The sequence below is a fragment of the Ostrea edulis genome, chromosome 9 (genome assembly GCF_947568905.1).
Source record: "Ostrea edulis chromosome 9, xbOstEdul1.1, whole genome shotgun sequence".
NCBI classification, from domain to species: Eukaryota; Metazoa; Mollusca; class Bivalvia; order Ostreida; family Ostreidae; genus Ostrea; species Ostrea edulis.
This window is the reverse complement of record NC_079172.1, coordinates 71,386,756-71,408,851: the sequence shown is the minus strand read 5'-3', so window position 1 is coordinate 71,408,851 and position 22,096 is coordinate 71,386,756. Positions and strand designations below refer to the sequence as shown.

Sequence of the window (22,096 nt, the reverse complement as noted above, 5' to 3'; positions counted from 1 at the left end):
TAGAAGATTGTGGTTTCGAATCCAGCAGGGATTTTGTATTTTGTTTTTAGATTCGCTCTACTATAAACCTAAAACTGCATTTTTGGTTAAATAAAGTAAATTTGAAAGTTTTTAATATTCTTGTACATATCCTCCACTGTTCATCTATATTAAATTTCTCTGGTGTAGCATACCTCCTAAAATCCAAAGTAAATATTTACAGTGAAGAGAAAAACACCCTGTTAGATCGGGTATCCAATCTTACATATCTTGATACTTGTCCAAGACAAACAACCTCAGTGACTGGAACGTTGGCTACTTCTGCCATTACACCACCCAGAAGCTCTCGTCCCGTCGATGAAAAAGCTATTCCTTTCCGACTCCCACAAAATCCAAACAAATTCCCTCCCTAAAGTATTAAAGACTTTGTCACTCTACATTCGGTGATTTTTATTGAAAAATTCAAATTGCATTTGATGTCATCCTGAAATATTTATTGATCAAATTCTAATTAACTATATGATTATCGTGTTGTGCATTGTTTAAAAGCTAGCAAAGTACACATAAAAGCTCAATAGTCAGACAAGTCAGAACATAGATATAAATGTAAGAAATAAAATACCAATTTTTACGTTGCTTTAGGATATGACATGCAGTTGGTCAAGTAATAAAACCTTGCAACGTCCAAATGCAATTTTAGAATTGCATCTTGTTTCTTAAACACAACAATAGTGAGGATTATTTTGTTTTCTAACAGCACGCTGGAAAAAAGTATTGCAAGTGCAAATAAAGCACGTGACAATTGGACATCATTATCAGTTGTACTCATTTGTGTTTCTGTAATATACAAAGTATGCATCAAATTATCGGAACAGTCCGTTCACTATACAATCAATACCATGTATTTTATCTATTGAGAGTACAGGACTAAGCTTATCAATATGTTTATATTTTGGAACATTTCAATGTAAGGTGAACATAACGAACAGTGATCAATCTCACAACTCCTATAAGCAATACAAAATGTAGAGGTGGGCAAACACGGATCCCTGGACACACCAGAGGTGAGATCAGGTGCCTGGGAGGAGTGAATACCTCCTGTCGACCGGTCAATCCCGCCGTGAGCCCCATATCAAGAGTCCCGATTAGGTAAATGGAGTTAACCGTAGTCACAATTAGTGTGCGAAGAACGACCAAACAACCTTATGTATTTTCATTCAGCGCATTTCAGCATACTACAAAACAAGAGACTCATGAGCCACATCACTCACATGAATCACTTTGGCCATTCCGTTGTTCAGCTGTTGTTATTTGTAAATTTGTCATCAATCTTTATTCACATGAACTATTTCATCCTATATTGTGGCCCCAACCTAGACACAAAGGATCCCATAATAACTGAAAATGAATTCACATAATAAAGCGTTGCCTCAACACCAATATGACTAAAATTATCTTGCTATTCTGGATAAAACCAAGGTCACAACGTCACAGATCATGATATAATATGAAAGGCATTGCCATAAGAAATATATATAAAAAAAAACCATAAACGCTCTTTCTTAAATAGTTCATGAGATGTGGAATAAATCAAGTTTTTATTAAACCAAAGTATAAAAATGTTTTGCATTAAATAATTTATAAACAAAATAATAAAATCAAAGTAACTGTCTGTCAATCATTGATATAAAAGATATCGTTGGGAATACATTGATGCACTGAAGTATCTACATTGTCATACTCTCCAAAAAATCCATACATATGGAATGCACATATAAGTATTTACATATACAGGTTCTCGCTGCATTTATTGATATTATCAGAGTAAATACTACATCTAAATACACTAGTACTCATTTGCTACTTTGAATTCGACGATAAAAAAGGATGTAAGGGGAATCATCTTTTACACAGGAGATATTTACTTCTGATACGACGGTATCGGCACATCTGTACCACTTCCCATTTTCCTTTTTCACAAAGGCATAGTAGTGGCCGTCTTCTAAACCACCGATATGAACTATTGTTCCAAAGAGCTCATACTGACCGTTTCTCTTTTCCTAAAAGAAACACACATATATAGATTTTTGAATGAATGAAATAGGCTTGTTCGTTTCTTCAATCGGTGAATTTAGTCTTCAATCAACCATATGGAAATTTTCAGAACGAAGCGCCAAGAATGATGCGTTACATCACTATAGATGCTTAGATCTACAACCAGTCGAACATTATTGGTCTTTATGGCAAGCAGAGAAATTGCGGCTGGTTTATAACATGATCAGCATACAATTGTGTAGGTGTTCCGTGTTAGTTATACTTATGATAGTTTTGACTAGGCCCATATTTATCATTATATGAATATTTATAATTACATTACTTCAATGAAACGAAGGACACCCCTTTCCCGAGACGGGACCTCCGTGGTCGAGTGGATAGAACATCGCGCTCAAAATGACATGGCCTCTCACCTCTGTCGGCGCGGGTTCGAATCCCACTCGAGCCGGTAAGTGAGAAAGTTTCCCAGTTTACTTTCGGAAGGTCGGTGGTCTCTTCCCAGGTACATTGTATCTGGGTTCTCAGTTCCATCAATAAAAACTGGGCGCCACCATATAACAGAAAAATTGTTGAGTGTGGCGGAAAACATCAATCAATCAATCTTCCCGAGACCAACGATCTAACACATTGATACATTTTTGCATAGGATATTCATCTGATATTTTCGATGTTCTTAAATAACTTTTTTTTCGTGATTATAGAAGTCACTGTTACGACTTTTGACTGTTACTGATATGTGAAAACACATAGATAAACACAAAAAAGGTTTTTATGTTGGTTGACCATGTTTTGTGATGACACATATCTTGAAAGTAATAAGTGGAAAACTGTCTAATATGGAATGGTCAGGGGTTTTATGGGAAGTTTGCGCCTTATAACTTGAAAGTTAAAACATTATACGAAATTAGGTTGTACACTGCTTGACTTTGTTCTTATTGTAATTCATAGAGTGCATTATGTTTCCAATCATTGCGTTTGAGGAGACGAAATGACATGAATTCATAATTTTGCCTTTAAATTACATCAAATTTACAATTTTAGTAAACGACTACCTGTTCTTTCTAAATATCCTTTTAGTTTCAATTTATTATCAATAGCACAAAACAAGATGTCATTTAAGTCTTTTACACAAAAAACTATAAACTACCTTCGCTATGTATTTAGTTTTTCTTATACATGTGCGGTTGTAGAGAACAAATGCTCAACTTTTGCATGGCCATGAGGTTTCAGGGGTGCAGGAGTCCTGTGATTTATAATTTGTTTCCCCTTTGTCCCAAAAATGCTTCATACCAAATTAGAAAAGAATTGGAATGGTAGCTATCAAGAAGAAGTTAAAAAATGTGTAACACACGACGGACGACAACCAATTGCAATAGGTCACCTGAGTTTACTGATTTTACTTACAGCATTATGTATTGTTGCATATGGAACTTCAAAATGCTCCTCAAAGCGTGTAGACTTTAATGATTTTGATAAGAATCGTTGATTTCTTGATTTCTGTAAAATATTGATATATGTAGACAAGAATATAGGATAGACACAATAAATTGTATAGGTTAGGTTCACTGTCAATTCTTAGAAAGAATATAGAGTGCAAGTCTATCCATTTTCTGTCAATTTCTTTTGTATATCATTCCGTTTTCCCCCTTTTCCCTTTGTTTGCACAAATTGAATGAAACGAATTTTAAGTCATGCAATCTTTCTCTAAGGTTTGAACAAAACTTATAAACACAAGATTAGGACGTCTTAGAGTTAGAATTCTTATTTCCCCCATGAATCCCGTCATCCCAATGGTCCTGTTTGCAGGATCCGATTAATGAAATCATATTTGGAATATAATATTGATATACCTTCCACTTGATTACTATATCTGAATGATAATATATATATATATATATATATATATATATATATATATATATATAAAGCACCAAAATGACAAACGACACGAATAATCAGATTGTTCATGTCATTAGGAATTTTGGTACTTTGTATATATTTTTTAATTTGACCTGGTACCCATGTTGTGGATCTGATACTTCAGACTGCATTTATAAGTTATTTGTATTTTGGCTGATATCAGATGTAAGGAGTATGTTATGCAAGTTCTTGTATAACTTACATTATTTTGTACTTACGTTGTTTTATATACCAAAATGCCAACAACCCAATTATTTTAACCTTTGATAATATTACGAATGAAAGCAAACTAATATTAATCAATAGCCCATAATTAAGAATATATCACATGTTTTCTTTCATGTTAGATGTACAATTAAATGTGACAAAAAATGCCTGTCAACCAAAAAGAATGAATTATGTTCGCAGTCTTATATATTGAGCAAATACATATAAATTTCCTGAAGCATTTATATATATATATATTATAATGTTGCTATTGACTATAAATATTACAGCACTGTCAACAATTTAGCAATCAATTTATTGAGTTATAATGTAATTTGGTGATTCAATATGTTTAGGTCACCTGGGTAAACAAATACGTTTAAGACATATTTAATCTGACTGTTTCGCTAAATGAGAAGCATTAAGTTCTTTTTGTTCTATTATACTAGACTAAATGCCTATTAACTTAGCAAATAACTCGATAGCAAACATTGAAAATTACGTACTTTAGAATATTTTAACGAGGTATTCCTTTAAACACAAAAAAGGAATTGAACGTCTATTGCATCTTTCTTTTGTGTGAAGTATTTTAAGTGGTTTCAACATACACCTAATTTTTCAATGAAACAAGAATAAACCCTTCTTGAAATCGATAACAAGAGCACCTCCAACGGTACATAATACGCCCGTGAAAAGCCAATATAGGATGTTTTTTTACAACATGATTTGTAGAACTTCCCTTCAGGTAGTAGAAATAATCATAGGGGTGTGACTTATTAAAAGCTATATGTGTACCAAGTTTAATGGTCCTTGTCCCAACAAATCGGTATGCATCCTGCTAGCACGACCTTGACCTTGAGAAACAAGAGACATTCTCCACTTGACATAAAGTGTATGTGTACAAAGTTTGACGTCCTAGCCCCAACAGTTCAGTTTGTATACTACCTAGAAGTTTTTCCAACTAAGTGATACTGCGACCTTGACCTTGTACATATAACCTTGAGAAGAACATGCATCTTCCTCTCATCACGGTGATCAAATTAACTAAGTTGCAATATCCTGGAGCTTCCGATTTGGTTTGCATCCTGCCTATAAGGTTTTCATACTAAGTTATACTACGACCTTGACCTTTGATTTCTGACCTTGGAGAACAATAGGCATCTTCCTCTTATCATGGTGATCAAATATACCAAGTTGTAATATCCTGGAGCTTACGGTTGGGTTTGCATCCTTCCCACAAGGGTTTCCTATTAGGTTTTCCTACTAAGTGATACCACGGCCTTGACCTTTGACCGTCAAAAACAATAGGCATCTTCCCCTCATCATAGTGATCAAATGTATCAAGTTGTAAAATCCTGGAGCTTACAGTTCGGTCTGTATCCTGCCCAGAAGGTCTGGACAGACAGGCGGACGACGCCATACCATAATACGTCCCGCATTCGATGCAGTTGATGTAATCCGTCAACATCAAACTAAATACTTGAACTATTTTTTTTTTCAAAATAGATTTAGTATACCCTAATTATTAGCTGTATAGGTAGATGATCGGATATATCTGAGGGGTGGTTGAATAGAAATTAAGTTCTGTTTTCATGGATGATGGAGGATAAACTCCTCTGTCTCGAAATGTTGTTTGGAATATAAAACAACATTTCTCAACTTCGGAATTATCCTACAACATACACGAAAACGTGATCTTTATTTCTTAAAGAGTAGCATACTACTTCCGATGTTATATTCGTGTCTATTAAAACGACACGAATTCGATTATATATCCTATTCTTGCATGGAATTACTAGTAACCCAACGAATTTCATTGAAGGAACATTAGATATAAACACTGGATTTACATTAACTTCGCTTAAATGCTATATAAGTTAGAATCAACCCTGTTATAGACCGTGCATATAATGTAGTCGTGCAACCCGGTCCATAAACGTTTTTGTTCAGCTTAATTTTTTGTTTTATTATTTTCATATACACATGTACAGAAAATGTTTGGGTGCATTTGTACATTGTAAAAGTACGTATCGCAAAGTAACTTCTCTGTTTGATGTACAAAAATTAAAAGTGATACCTTTTTCAGTTGAATTTTTCCAAGTTGAATTACAAGTATATCAGGCAGTTCCTTTATTTGCAACGTCTTTGTCATAGTGGTCTCCTCTGAAAGCCAACATATGCAATTAATTACAAACATCTAAATTTTGCGTCAAATGAAAATATTAAATTTTTAATAAATGACCGTTTATTAAGGCAACCCTTGGCTGTTTTCTTTAATCCATAAGGGATAGGAAAGAAATCATTAAAGCAAATTCAAAGGTCTATATTTTTCGACACTTTAAAGAAAGGCTATAAAACCTATTATATGTGAATATATTTAAGTACAATTTAACACAAGACAATGCACCATTCGTTAGTAACCAGCGTAAACTTTGATATCATGTCTAATGTATCAAATTATATATATATATATATATATATATATATTGCATTGCTCTTATATATATATAAAGCACAGAAAATTTCACTTTATTTGGATACCCACTTCCGCCCCTACCCGGGGTTGAACTCGCGACCTGCGGAACCAGATATCCTAGCAGCGTGTAACCAACGCACTAGACCGCTCGACCATCTAGGCAAGGCATAAAACTTGCTTTTGATGACGATGGAATTCTCGCCACGCTGTCACATGCTACACGGTCATTGAGAATGGAAATGGAATACAGTTATTAACGTACATTTAAGAGGATCATACATGATACACATTGCATTCGAAATATCTTATATAAAGCACGGAAATAGCAATGAACTCTTAAATGAACATAACTGCCCTAAGTGAAGATATATTTAATATAAAGCACAAAGAATTTCCGTTTATTTGGATACCCACTTCCGCCCCTACCCGGGGTTGAACTCACGACCTGCGGAACCAAATCTCCTAGCAGCGTGTAACCAGCGCACTAGACCGCTCGACCATCTATATATATATATATATATATATATATATATACAACTTAAATCTAGTTGTTAATAGTAATGATTGCATATCAAAATATTGCCGATGTCAATGTTTACACTCAAGTTGTTACCCTCGAACCAACAGTGACGACTCTAATTTGGCATGCATGTGATCACTGATGTGCAATAATATTAGATTTATTTGCAGTACATATCCTGATATCATGCAGAGTGTTAGAGTTGTTGACTGTATTGGTAGTATATGATGCACATCTCATAAATAATCTTTAATCCAATATTTTAATAAACTTGCAATAAATGTATGAAAGCTCCCATGCAATATATACTTATAGTATTATAGTTTACCTTCACATCGCTCACAAACAAGTTTGACGCTCTCCTTTGAGAATAGAGACTTGAACACTTCATCAAATATGAGATCCTTCAATGAACATATAAATTATAATGGTAAATAATTTGAATTTATGTCAAATCCAATGAACACATATGTTTACATCTTGCACAACTGAAATTTAATTCATGTGCATTTACGTACTACGCCTCTTTGTCCTAAACTTCAAACATTTCTTATTGTAGATTGTTCAATTTTTGGTAGTGATTTCCCACCTCTGAGGCCTAAAGGATGCAGGAGTCTTGAAATTTACAATCTACCTCCCCCTTGTCCCAAAGACGTTTCAAACGAATTGGAATGATAATTGGGGTTTTCTGTTTTCTAAAGATATGAAGAAAACTAACGACAGAGACTAATTTGAATGAACTTTACTGTGTTGAAGTCTTTGTGCAAATGGTAGGGGATATCACTGAATGCTATATATATCACTCAAACAAGAATACATTGCGTCACCTGATAGGCTATATAATTATTGAGAATTTTCTGTATCAGGAAAAAAAAATATGGACCACTTTCTAATCCCTCCTCACGGGCATCGACACTATACTGGCAAATAAGTTGATGTTACAGGGGTTCCAACAGTCTCGTTTAAAGTCAGCATTTCGCACAATTCATGGTCGTTATAACGATCTAGTTTGTCAATACAACCTATCATTGGGTTAAATGCTGTCTGACGTGTTTCATACCGATTGTTAGACCGTTCTTGGCACACTGATTTTGACTACGGATAACTCTCTTTACCTGATCAAGATATATGGATCACAGCGGATGTGACCGGTCGACAAGGGATGTTTACTCCTCCGAGGCACCTGATCCCATTTCTGGTATATCCAGGGGTCCGTTTTGTGTCCAACTCTCTATTTTGTATTACTTATAGGAGTTATAAGATTGATCACTGTTCGTTATCATCACCTTTCATAGTAAATGGTCATAAGGGTTGGATGTACTCTGCGTTAAAACTCGATTGTATCCTGCGTAGGAATGATTGTATCTAAATGACGTTTGGCCACGGTGTATTTTAGTGACTTGAGTACACTTCACTTGTATAAATATATAAAAAATGAAAAACCATACCATTGGACCTATGAATTAATTATAACCACCTAAAATAAAAATGATAAAAAGGAACGTGCACTGTGCAAAATATGAAAGTCCAGAATGTACAATGATGAACAAATACATGTAATATCATGTATCATTATATATAATTTTCAATTTGATAAGATTGTGTTGCATGTACAGTGAAGGTTGTATACCTTTATTTATTATATCATTTTCTTTTAGTGAAAACAGTTATAAGAAGGTAAGCCTATGCAATTACAATCTAAATTCATACATAATATATATTTCTTTGAATTAGTGAAATGAAGAAAGCAACAATTTTTGCATAATCATTTTTGCAGTTACACCCCTTACACCGAAAGTTGGGGGCGTGCTTATCAACGGGGTAAAGAAAAGCCTACGGTGTCAAACTCCTTAACATGCTGAGTTTTAGCAGGTTGTTAAATATCTATGATGAAAACAAGATTTAGATTTTGTGGAAAACACTTTTTTGAAATTTGCATTTCGTCAAACTGTAAGGCTGTGGGAAGGGGGGTGGGGTGGGGGTGTTAAAGCCGTATCTGATACTCATTTCTGTACAATGAATCCCGGGAATTTTTAAAGTCATCTGTTGAAATACAATAAATAGATACATGTACCTGGAAAGAAAGCACGATGATATCATGTGATCGTATAAATATAATCAGTCACGTTTTATCGTTATTTAAAAAATGGAGGAAGGGGGGGGGGGGGATTGTCTTATCAAGCAAACATTAAGTCACCAAGCTTTATATTCTAATTTATTGGTGCAAGGGGACGAAGGTTGTTCCTTCATTTCAATTCTTCGATTATTTTTACATTTCCACTATAATTTTTAAAGAGGCCGGGAACCAGCCTATATATTGAACTTTGCACGTAAAAATGGCCAGCGTTGCCTGTGATAATAGCGGGAAAAGTACGATGTCGAAAAAAGTGTGCGACCCCTGTATTCAGGCGCTGCAAAGTGAAAAACGTATCCCATCATTCTTGATAGCAATACAAAATTAAAGTGCACTCACGCCACCGTTCTAAATATTAATTCATATCTAAATATTAGAATAACGCTTTCGAAAAGCAAATGTTCAATTTTCCAATAAAATGTTTGGATTATCCAATTATGCACTTAACCATATTTTCAAAACTGAATGAATAATATAATGCATGGCGTGAGTGTTCACTACCATTTAACATTAAACAAAAATATACACAAATGAAATGAATTGGATCTCTTGTAATGATACTGGAAGGAATTAGAACTAAACGTTCATCTACAGATATTTTGAAATGAATTATCTAGATGTTCTTATGAGACGTAAGTTTCTCTTAATTAATTCTTTTTAGGGGTAGTTGGAGGTTACATCAGTACATCTTTGTTAAGACAGTTTCATGTCTAACCAATGTAGAATATCTTAATTTTAGTTGAATCAGAATCTAATAGGGCTATTTGTAGGGTTTTGGATTTTTCTATTTATAGTTGAGTTCTCTTTTTAGGGGAAGGGACCGACGGCCCAAATAAAATAGTCATAAACTAGAACACACGTGAAATAGTCATAAACTATAACACACGTGAAATAGTCATAAACTATAACACACGTGAAATAGTCATAAACTATAACACATGTGCTTACAGGGTTAAGGCTAATATTAACCCTAGCATAGTAGCTAGTAAACTTAAAAAATGTGAAACACGGTTAAAACAAATCATTTTTTGACTAAAAGTACATGTATTTTGAGGAATTCGATAACACTTACTTTCATTTCATCATACGAGTCGTTATCTTTCACAATCATAGGAAATGTAAGGTTGAAGAAAACATCAGCTCCATCATAATCAGACTGTTGATTACAACATTTTCATAAGTAGAAATGCTAATATAAGCATGAACTGGCTACTACAGTGTACCCTCAATCTATTTAAATTAAGAGAATTTTGTTCTTCTGATTAACATTCAACTGCTATCATTCCTGCTTCTGCTAACTGCGTTATTGCACAATGTACTTATCAAACTACAATAAGAAACAGAAATTAGCTTTGGAAAGTCATCCATGCATAATGATTATACTTTCGAAATTTTAGAGCGGCATCAAATTGCTAACGGCCACTTTAACGGGGAAAAAAGCCTGATGTTCTCCGTGAGATACTAATATGTAACACGCGTACCCACTACATATATAGTAAGAAAGTGCAAATACACGTATTGATTGGAAAGTGTTGAGTATATTGGGATAATGGTGACAGATAAATGGAAGGTGAACATTATATTTCTAGATGAAAGGACGAGGTCATAATCAGAAGTCTGTCAAAGTAGCTACATGCTTGTAAATGACATTGAGGGTTGTTATGTTGCTAGGTGATACTGTGCTTTTTGGTGCGTTTTTTTTTTTTTTTTTTTGTCTTCAGTATTTCATCGTGTTATAAATTCTTACTACATGTAGTAATATTTGAGCTCACACTTGTATAGTCACTCACAGCACAGTCATTAATCCTAAACGTTGCAAATTAATAGAATTTAGGATTTATTAGATTATTATCATGTCTGTAGATACGTATCTGATTTTAGTTTCTCTAGGGAGTAAGTGACAATTTTTAGATGAAGCTTAAAATAGTTTGTCCCGCGGGGATCCGGGTTATAATAGGGCATCAGTACCCATTGCTTGTCGTGGGAGGCGACTAAATGGGGCAATCCTTCGGATGAAACCGCCCCAACCGAGGCCTCGTGTCACAGCAAATGTGGCATGATAAAGATCCCTCCCTGCTCAAATGCCGCAAACGCCAAACATAGGCCTAAAATTTGCAGCCCTTCACCGGCAACGGTGGCGTCTTCATATAGTGAAATATTCTCGAGAGGGACGTTAAACAATATACACTCAATCAATCATAAAATAGCTTGTTCCTAATGGAAATTACAAGAAGGCCCGTAGTAACAATATATATATATATATATATATATATATATATATATATATATATATATAAGATTAAAAAGTGAGGGTTAAACTTTCAGTCTTGAAAGCAAGACTATAATATTGCAATTATTTGTTACATTATATACTGCCAAATTATTGTCTACTTTTACGGTTACGTTACAACTTCGTTTCATTCTAAGATACTTTTTGAGAGTAGCCACAGCTATTTCTATTTTAATCCATGTTTGTATGAGATTTCATTAAGTGACAGAAATACAATTTAAGGTATACCCGTTCACATCTTTGGCAGAAAAACTCGCTCCACATAATACCCTGGAATAGTTTTACGGCATCTGCAATGAGATAATTATCAGGTTATATAAGTAGAGGGCATCTCTTCAACATTTTCATCTCACAAAAGTATTACTTTAACGTGTACATCCAAGCTACTAGAATGTGGTAGAACATTGCAATCTATTTTGATATTTGAATGCCGTACATTTGATTTTCTTTATCTTAATATCATTTATTTCAAATTTGAAGCAGAATATATGCACTGATAATATTTTAGCAATTTTAAAAAAAAATCAGTTAATTCCACAACACCTAGAACACTTTTCTGTATGAAATGATCTTATCAATGCTAATTTAGATAAGTTCCCATTTGTGCTGATTTTTATAGAAGCCAAATGTACTTTAGATGATTAATACTTCCTTACGCTATACCAGTAAAACATTTCTTCGGTGTGTGTGTGTGTGTGTGGTTTTTTTTTTTTTTTTTTTTTTTTGTTGTTGGTTTTTTTTGTAATATAAGGCTTACAATCTTACGTTTTCTCAATTCTACTAAATTTTGAATGCAGGATTATTTTTTTAAGGTTTCTCTCTCTCTCTCAAAAAAAGAACACAGCTTTCGACATATATTTACTGAAAAAAATTAATCTACGGTTTTAATTTGAAGTTTGTCCAAACATGCGCGCGATATTTACTAGATGAAAAACAGCGCGCATAACAGCTATTTTATGTGAAAATGGCGGCAAAATGTTATGTTTGTGACGTACTAATCCCAGTTTAACGTCGTTTTTATCAATTCGAGGGTAACAACCAAGTTGCACCGTGATTCTTAACGATGCCATAAATGTTGATTTTGATGTCCTTGTGAAGAGCTTGATTTTATTGAAAATTCACAGACCTTACTGATGGTCATGCCTTCACTATTCGTATACATGTATTTTGAAGCATATTTTATAGATATAAAGTTTATATACCTTCAATCATTTCAAAGTAATTGTTTTATTCTATCTTATTGCAATGTCAAGTAAAATACTTGAACGAAATATGATACACAAAAAACATTTTCCCTGTAGTAGTAAATACCACATACTTTAGGGTGAAAGTATCCAACAACGAGAAAAAAAATACGTGACAACTTGTAATATCATTCTCAAACAAGAGGCCAATGGGTCACATCGCTCACCTGAGTCAAATTGACCCTGTCATTGTTCAACTGTTGTAATTTTTAAATGTTTCTATTCCACTCAAATTGTTGACCCTATAATGACCCCCAAAGGATCACAAAATAACTGAAATGGATTCCCATAACACACATATATTTCCATGAAAGGTGAAGATAGCGAACAGTGAATTATCTCATAACTCCTATAAGCAATAATAAATAAAAAAGGTTCAGCAAACACGGACTCCTGGATATACCAGAGGTGGGACCATGTGCCTAGAAGGAATAAGCCTGGCCTTGCTGTTTTGGATAAGATGAAAATCATCGATGAAGACCTTGTCATAAGAAATATGAAAACTCTATCTTAAATAGTACAGGATATATTACGTAGGTAAGATCTTTACAATCAAAGTATGTCAAACTTCTAGGTCAATGTCACAAGGTCAAACTTTGTAAAATATATAGGTCTTGTCATAAAGAACATATATACAAAATATGAAAGCCCTATCATAAATAGTTCATGAAATATTGAATAGGTCGGGGGTTTTTTTCAACGAAGACCAAACTCCAAGGTCAAAATAGCACACACTATAGTGTATAAGGATTCTATATACAAAATATGAAAGCAAGGTCACAAGATCAAAGACCCTGTTATGAAACGAAAGGTCTTACCATAGGAAATATATATACCAAGATATGAAATATCTAATTTCAATACTTCAAGACATAGTTATAGCGCATATACATATTTTTTTTTAAAAGTAGGTCAAACTTCCAGGTCAAGATCAAACAACATTGCATCATATGAAAGGTCTTTCCTAAATAGTTCAAGGGAATTTTTTTAAAAATTGTTCCCATATATCAGCATAAACATGCAACCCTTTGATCCCCCATTGTGGCGAAACCTTACCCCAGGGACCACGAATTGTCCAGACTTGGATCTACTCTATGTCTTCCCAAAGGGGATATGTTTGAACAAACTTGAATCTGCACTATGTCAGGAAAATCTCAAATATATTTGAACTTTTCTGGCTAAGTGGTTCTTGGGAAGATTTTTAAAGATCTTCCTTATATACTCTCATATACATATAATATACTTTGATCCCCCATTGTAGCCCACCCTACCCCGGGAGCCATGAATGGAAATGTGAATCTGAACTATGTAAAGCTGTCATGTACACTTAAAATTTTCTGGCCTAGTGTTTCCTCAGAAGATTTTTAAATGACCCCATCCTATTTTTTTACATTTTCGTGAGTATCTCCCCCTTTGAAGGGGGTATGGCCCTTTACTTAAAGACACTTGAATTCATTTCACCCAAGATGATGTGTGACAACTTTATTTGAAATTGGTCGAATAGTTCTGGAGAAGATGAAATGTGAAAAGTTTACAGACAGACGGACAGAAGATGGACAACGGGTTATCAGAATAATTCACTTGAGCTTTCAATTCAGGTGAGTTAAAAAGATAATTGAGAGTCAAATAGATGCACACACGGCTCACACTTCACATAGCTATAAAGCAATACTGCATTATCACCATGTTTATGTTTCTCAACTGATTTAATACGCAAGAACTTTTTGGGGGTTTCAACCGTCTCGTTTAAAGTCTGCTTTTCGCAAATTCTTTGGTTGTTATAACAACCTACTTTGCCATTATAATCTGCCATTGGGTCGAATGCTGTCTGACGTGTTTCATGTAAATTAATTGTTGGGCCGTTCTTGACACACTGATGTTGACTATGGATTGTTCCATTTAACTGATCGAGGTATAAGGCTCATGGCTAGTGTAATCGGTTGACAGGGGATGCTTACTCCTCTTTGGTACCTGATCACACCTGTAGTATGTCCTGGGGGCCGTGCTTGTCCTTAGCTTAATTTGTATTTCTTGTAGCTATGATATTGTTGACTGTTTGTTATCTGTACCTTACAGTGTACCATGTATAACATTCAGTATACTAAAATAGTTATATGTCCATGTAAATTAGACGCATTTGATTGATCTAGGTCTAGGAACAGTTGTTAAAAAGTATTGTACATGTATATGTAGTCAATGGCAACTTTAAAGATTTAATCCATGGATATACGAAGGACCGCCCCATTTAGTCGTCTCTTACGACCAGCAAGATGTACTGAGAACCTATTTTAATCTGAATCTCCACGGGACCCTTACTTTGAATATTGCATAATAATGTAGAGTCACCTTCTTATATATAGAATCACATATCTATTAATTATGAGGTGTTCATTTGTCCTCTGTCTTGACGATGCTACGTAGATTCCATATTGTTTTCATATGCAAAGAAATGGGGCGGTCCTTCGGATGAGACCACCAAAACCGAGGCCGCATGTCACAGCAGGTGTGGCACGATAAAGATCCCTCCCTGCTCCAAGGCCGTCAGCGCCGAGCAGATACCTAAATTTTGCAACTCTTCATCGGCAGTGGTGACATCTCAATATGAGTGAAAGATTCTCGAGAGGGACGTTAAACAATATTCAACCAACCCCCAAGCAATCAATCAAAGTAAGGAATGTAATGCATATATGTTGTCGATTAGCTTTACACATAATTCTGAAATAAATTTCAGTTATTAAAAATTGATAATTGAAATCAATTTAAAATAGTTCAATGATAATATGATTAAAATTTGTTGTGATATCTGACCTTCATATCCATAATTTCCAGACCCAGCCTCTTTAATGTTGTTGATCATACTCAGGAACAAAGACAAACTGTCATTCACAGTGCATGGAGGAAAATTTCTGTCTCTGTCATATTTCAATAAAGTCAAAATTAAGTTATTTTATTTCTGTCAATTTTCCGAATATAATAGAGAGAGAGAGAGAGAGAGAGAGAGAGAGAGAGAGAGAGTCTTACATCTCATAGTAACATCTAGAGAAATCATCTAAATATCTCCGCGGACAAACTTTTAGTTTTCTAATTTCTTCCAGTATTTTCAAAAGAGATTCTAACCATTTTGGTTCCTGTAAAAAAAAACACCGCATGCTGAATTACGCAATTACAATTGTCTGACTTAATTTGAACAGCTGGGGCTTTTAATATAAGAACCGTGTAAATGTACTCTTTAATTCACGGACGGAAGTTCACTGCTGTCGTGCAAAACATTGGTACTTGATTGACGCGTGTGACCGGGACAATATTTCAGAACGATGTAATATTGTAAGAATTCAATAGAAAGGCTACTTGTATTCGACACATCTGTGGACCCGAGCGTCAACCTTTTCAATGTGTTTCCAGTGGTAATAAACTTTCAAATGAGTTAGAACGTTTAAGCTTTATCGCTTGCTTGTTTAAGGAACCAGCTTGAGCGAATATCGAGCCCCATCAAAAACCTTCCTTAGCAAGTTCGAGGAATATCCCGAGCACAAAACATTTGCAAATTGAACAAAGTAATGTTTAACTTTGTATATTCTACCCATTATATTTAATAAACTTAACATGCATTTTGCCGTAAACTGTTTACGGCAAAATGTATGTTAAGTTTATTAAATAGAATCTCGAGAGGGCCGTTAAACAATATGAAACCAACTAAACTTAACTCTCGCTTGAATCCACTTGAAGCCAGAACCCCCCCCCCCCCTTCCATCCCTCCTTTGACATCATTGTTTCCAAATGTCACATTAAATATAAATTGTGCATAGCACCCTGCTACTTGAAGTTGATATATTTGGAAGTTTGGATAAAACCTTAGAAAAACTGGCCTACATGTATAAGCACTACAATTATAAAAATGTATTTGAATGGTATGGACAAGACTTAAGCTGAACATTTTTAAATTTCACTTTTTCATTTTTAATGTTTACAATGCGTAACTGAGGTATTTCTAATGGTAAGCAAAAATACGAATGACAGTTGTCGAGTTACATGAAAGATAGAGAGCTCATAATTCTTTGTTATGTAAACAAGGCTGGTGTCATAAGTTTAATATACTGGTAAAAGTTTCGTTTGAAGCGGATTTTTCAATTCACAAATTAATTCTGATTACAATTGAATAGTTTCTAGTGTTTGTTGCATCTCATTTTCTTTTAAACACGATATTTTCCATTTAGCAATCTATATGCAAACAAGATGTATTTGTGAAACACAAATGCCCCTGTTAATGGCCAGTTCCAAAGATGGCCAAGGTCACAAGGACAAATATCTTGGTACCAGTAGAAAGATTTTGTCACAAGAAATGGTCATGTGCAAGATGAAAGCTTTAATATTTACCATTTAGAAGTTATGAACAATGTCAATTTTTTTTTAAAATACGTCAAATGCCAAGGTCAAAAGGTTTAGTACCCACGAAAAGGTTTTGTCATAAGGAATATGCATGTGAAATGCTCTAGCACGTGCTGTTCAAAAGTTATTAGCAAGGTTATAGTTTCAGACAGAATTACAGAATGACGGAATGACAAACAGGACAAAAACAATATGCCCCCCCCCCCCGATCTTCGATCTCGGGGGCATATCAAACACATGGCTCGAACCTTGTTTGAATAACAAATCAGAAGTGATCAAGTTGACATATCACTCTCCAATATTGCTTGACAATGCCTCACATAATGGATGGTAATGTTATGCTTTACTGCAAGAGCAGGACAGACGGGCTCGAAATTCTAAGTTCAATAGCGGCATAACTCCCAGAAAAAAAATATTGAATCAGAATTTCCTGGGAATATGCACATCTACACAGCGTGCCCTTATTAACTACAAAGTTTCACGAAATTCTGTGGAGTGGCCTCAGAGGAGTTACGCTGACAAAAAGGGACTGATGAACGGGTAAAAAAAACTTGATACCACCTGTAACTTCGTTGCGTGGGGTATAAAAAAATGTGAGTGGTTTATCTCACTTGTAACTCAACAATTGTCATTCAAATTTTGGTTGACCATTAGAAACATCTTTGGTAAGCATTGTAAACATTAAAAAATAAAACTTGAAAATTTTCACCCCAAATCGTGTCCATGCCCCTTTAAATCATACACAAATTGTTTAATAGAATGCATCCGAGTTTCCCAAAGCCATATATAGTCTGCATTTCATAAAGAGTTTCAATTTCATATAGAAAGTCAAGGCACTAGTTGTTGCTCCATTTCACCATGTGAAATTTCGTCACGTGTGACTTCCGATGACAAATACATTTAAAGCAAAAGAAAAACAAATAGAAACGCGCGGGTGTGTTTAATAAATACAACTACATTTAGCCAATAGAGAGATGGCATAATGTCTGTTCTTGCACTGTACACTTTTTAGAAATGGAATAGTTTAAAACAGCCTGAAATTTTCTAGTACTAAGCACTCTTCAGAAATACTTTATTGGGAATTGGACTTGATGGACGATTTGTGGCAGCCTATTCTCGTGTGTGGTAAACAAAGTTAATCATGGACACTGTTTTGTGAATGTTGTTTAGGCCTAATGTATAGTGATTTTTGAAGAGTTTGTGATTAATTTCTGCTGGTCTTGGAATTATTCCGATCCATAACACTGTAGAGTTCACTGATACAAAAGTCCGAAGTATACGATATTCAAGCGTATCCGTTATGTTTATCTAGGGAACTTTCTATGGCTTGAACAAAATCCAGGAAATTCTATATAAAAGAAAATGGACACTTTTAATATTAGATTATAGCAATCCAAAAATGTTTAACGTTTTGGTGGATGGGGATTGAGAGGTGGGGGTAGTCCGAAATATCTGACGTTTTCCTGGCTTTTTAATGATTTTGATATTTATGTACAGTGCCAGGAAAACGTCAGAACACACGCCAATACGTAAGCTGGAAATTCCAGCTGGAGGCGGCATTCTCAGGCCGATTTTAAATACTTGCGAGTCGAATTTAATGTTAAACTCATAATTAATCAATAAAACGATGCTTCTTGTACTTACTAATATCTATTAAAAGAAAATATCACTCCAAAATCCGATAACAGAAGCACATAATTGCAGTCAACCGAATTTTTGCTGTCACTTGAGCGAACGAGTCACGTGACTCAAAACAGCTCGACAGTTTGTTAAAATGTTTTCATGAGGCTGTTTATGTGATTAAAGAACCCATAAAATCGATATTACTAAGTACAAGAAGCATCGTTTTAATGATTGATTATGATTTGAACATTAAATTCGGCTTGCAAGTATTTAAAATCGACCCGAGAATGCCGTCTCCAGCTGGAATTTTCATCTTGCGTAATGGCGCCGGTTCTGACGTTTTCCTGGTACGGTAAATATCAAAATCATATTTTAAAAAAACCCAGGAAAACGTCAGATGTTTCTGACTAAGGTAGGTGATGTATGGATGTTTACCATTTGGATGAATGTATTCTATTCCAGTAATGATTTTCATTTTTTTTTTAAAAAGTGATTCAAGTTATCTTACTAGAACTAGTTTTCATATCCATAAAACTAAAGTTACGGAACTGGTAGTGACATTGTCTACATGCCAAAGAAGGGTGATCTTGTGAACTCTCAATCTTACTTCACTTCTTGGCAAATACGGAACGACCGATTAGAATTGACGTGGTCACGTAACAGTAACCAATTGTAGAGGAAAGTTGACATTGATACGAAATGGTGTTTCGCTAGCAAACGGTCCATAATGTTCTATGCGCAGTCCCACAGTGACGATCCAAGTCACAATATTGGGTGTAAGCAGATGGAAGCTCTACATTTCTTATCCAATTCTGCATTCTAAGTTCCCTTGTCAACTCACATAATTTAATCGAATGCATTTCCCTATAAATGGTTGTAGTGATTCCTTTCTTGGAATGATAACATTTTAATGCAAGACGTCTTCTGTGCTTGTTTACTAGTTGTTATTTTAATCCGGAAATGGCGTATGCCCTACAATTACGTTCAACTCGCGATAAAAGTCAGGATGGATCCGTACGCCATATTGTCACCATGTTCACCTTCTTTAACAAATGTCTTGACTACAGGATTTCCATTGCTTTTTAAAACACATGAAATTGATACTAGCATTTTACGTACAAAAATCATACATGCAATGCTGAGCAATACTAGATAACAGAATGTAATGAATGGTTCACTTACATGAGCCATTTCCTTGGGACAAAGTTCCGGTAGATTTGTCCGTGCAAGAACCTTTTCAAGAATGAGACATGAAACATGAACACGCAGTTAATAGTAATTAAATATTAGTTAATAAAATCAATGTTGAACATTATTAGAAATGATTACCTGAAACAACGCATTCCTGTAACAGCACAGTCCTTCGTTGTATAATCCCCCGGGGTATATGTGTTTTATCTTGTTTAAAAAGAATGTGATTTTCATATAACATTATTCAAATTAACAAAATTATCTATAGGCAACGATAAAATTTCTATATTTACACACTAGACTTTGGTCAATTGCAACGAGGACTTATTACAACCTTCTTGCCACGTATATGATGACCAATTCATATCCATTTATATTTGCGTAAGGAAATTTACGATGCATGTTTCAAATAAAATATAATATTATATCATATCGTGTACATATCCAATGGATTTGCCATCGGTATCTTGACCAATTAAAACAGTATTTCCCTGTGAATGTGAAAGATGAGCGTATGAATCTTGAGAAATTTAGTACAATTATTATAACGGTTGAGGATTCTCCGACAGAAATGAAAATATAATGTAAATTGAAAATACATTGGGATATGAACAGCAACGCAGCACGCTGGCTTAGTTTTCATGAATCTCTAACGTGCTCCATGAACTATGCTGACGTAAAACATCACATTTCGTACAGGTACTAGTATATTTCAAAAATGAAACTTACAGCGAGAGGAGAGAAAATGCATATGTATATATAAAATCACATATACAATTAAAATGTAGAAGCTTTCAAGTTCTTGGATAAATATAATATAACACGTAACAGTGTGGCATTAAGGTAAGACGTAAAGCGACAATGATGATGTAAAACTTATACGGTACCAATTTTGATGCACCAGATGCGCATTTCGACAAAATAATAAGAAATTAGCTGTTGCTTTGGTGGTAATCTAATATTGGGTTTCAATGAATATGCTAACGAAGAATATGAAATATTGAACATGTTTGTTGACACATTATAGACCATACCACATATTTTTGACATGCAAAACTATCTCTTATTCCATTGCTGGGAAGAATCGTTGTGCAAGCCAGATCTGGGCATTTGAAAAACCCATTTGCCATGTTTCTTTCCCCCAAACATCCAAAACAGATGTTATGGCGACATTCTTGAAAAGAAAACTGGCACACCTATAAAAATACAATTTAGAAATGTGAAATAAAATCATGACTATCGATTTATGGAGATATGTTGAAATTGAACCCTTATCATATATATTCATTTCATATCTAAATATTATTGTTCAGAAGAGGTATGCTTACAAAGTCTATTGTTTATGAATTTGATAGCATATGGATTGTTTTATTCATGTAACATCTTACTTTCAATTCAAGACATGAACTGCATATTCCTTCTGTTGAGTTCTGCAAAAAGAATGCTGAAGCGATCTGAAAGGTAATTATGTTACGTACAGTGTAACTAAGATCCAATTGAATTTAAAACAAGATGCGTATGTGAAACACTAGTGCCCCCGTAGTACAACATTTTAGTGTGTGAATTTTGAAGTAGGTCAGCGATTAGATTAAGGTCATACGGTCAACACATTTTTTTTTTTTTTTTTTTTTTACATTTGGAAGGTCTTTTAAAAGAAACACCATGCTAAATATGAAAGCAGTGCCTTACAGTTTAAAAGATATGACTTATATCAGAATTTCTTAAAAGTAAATTAAAGGTCAATGTTAATGTCACCCGGCCAAATATTCTGATGCCAATGGAAATGTATCTCCACAAGAAATACGTATACCGAATATGAAAGGTCTACCTCTGATGGTGTAAAAGATATAACCAAGGTGATTTTTTGACACAGACGGACAGGCTAAAAACTAAATGCCCTCGAATGTTCAATTCCGATGGCATAACAATGTTGGATAAGATCACTTAAGATTTATATACTATTTCTAACACTAATTTGTTATCCACAGGCAAAATCAGTGTGTAAAAACGGCATAACAATTGGTATGAATCTCGTCAGACAGCATTTGACCCAATAACAGGTTGTTTTTTG

The 22,096-nt window shown here is 34.5% G+C and overlaps 2 protein-coding genes across 2 annotated transcripts in view; one reads left to right on the top strand and one right to left on the bottom strand.

Annotated features, from left to right (window-relative positions):
- LOC125658137 (uncharacterized) overlaps window positions 1–22,096 on the top strand; it is a 225,385-nt gene that overhangs the window by 120,149 nt on the left and 83,140 nt on the right. The window lies entirely within an intron of this gene.
- LOC125657857 (uncharacterized) overlaps window positions 1,565–22,096 on the bottom strand; it is a 29,001-nt gene continuing 8,469 nt past the window's right edge. Inside the window, exons 8-19 of the mRNA XM_056150533.1 lie at window positions 21,414–21,479; window positions 21,060–21,221; window positions 20,164–20,232; window positions 20,017–20,067; window positions 15,847–15,953; window positions 15,634–15,737; window positions 11,810–11,871; window positions 10,364–10,447; window positions 7,486–7,561; window positions 6,239–6,324; window positions 3,439–3,531; window positions 1,565–2,039 (exon numbers count right to left, since the gene is read on the bottom strand). Coding sequence (XP_056006508.1) covers window positions 1,833–2,039; window positions 3,439–3,531; window positions 6,239–6,324; window positions 7,486–7,561; window positions 10,364–10,447; window positions 11,810–11,871; window positions 15,634–15,737; window positions 15,847–15,953; window positions 20,017–20,067; window positions 20,164–20,232; window positions 21,060–21,221; window positions 21,414–21,479 — 1,167 coding nt within the window. The 3' untranslated portion in view covers window positions 1,565–1,832. The remainder of the gene's footprint in view (window positions 2,040–3,438; window positions 3,532–6,238; window positions 6,325–7,485; window positions 7,562–10,363; window positions 10,448–11,809; window positions 11,872–15,633; window positions 15,738–15,846; window positions 15,954–20,016; window positions 20,068–20,163; window positions 20,233–21,059; window positions 21,222–21,413; window positions 21,480–22,096) is intronic.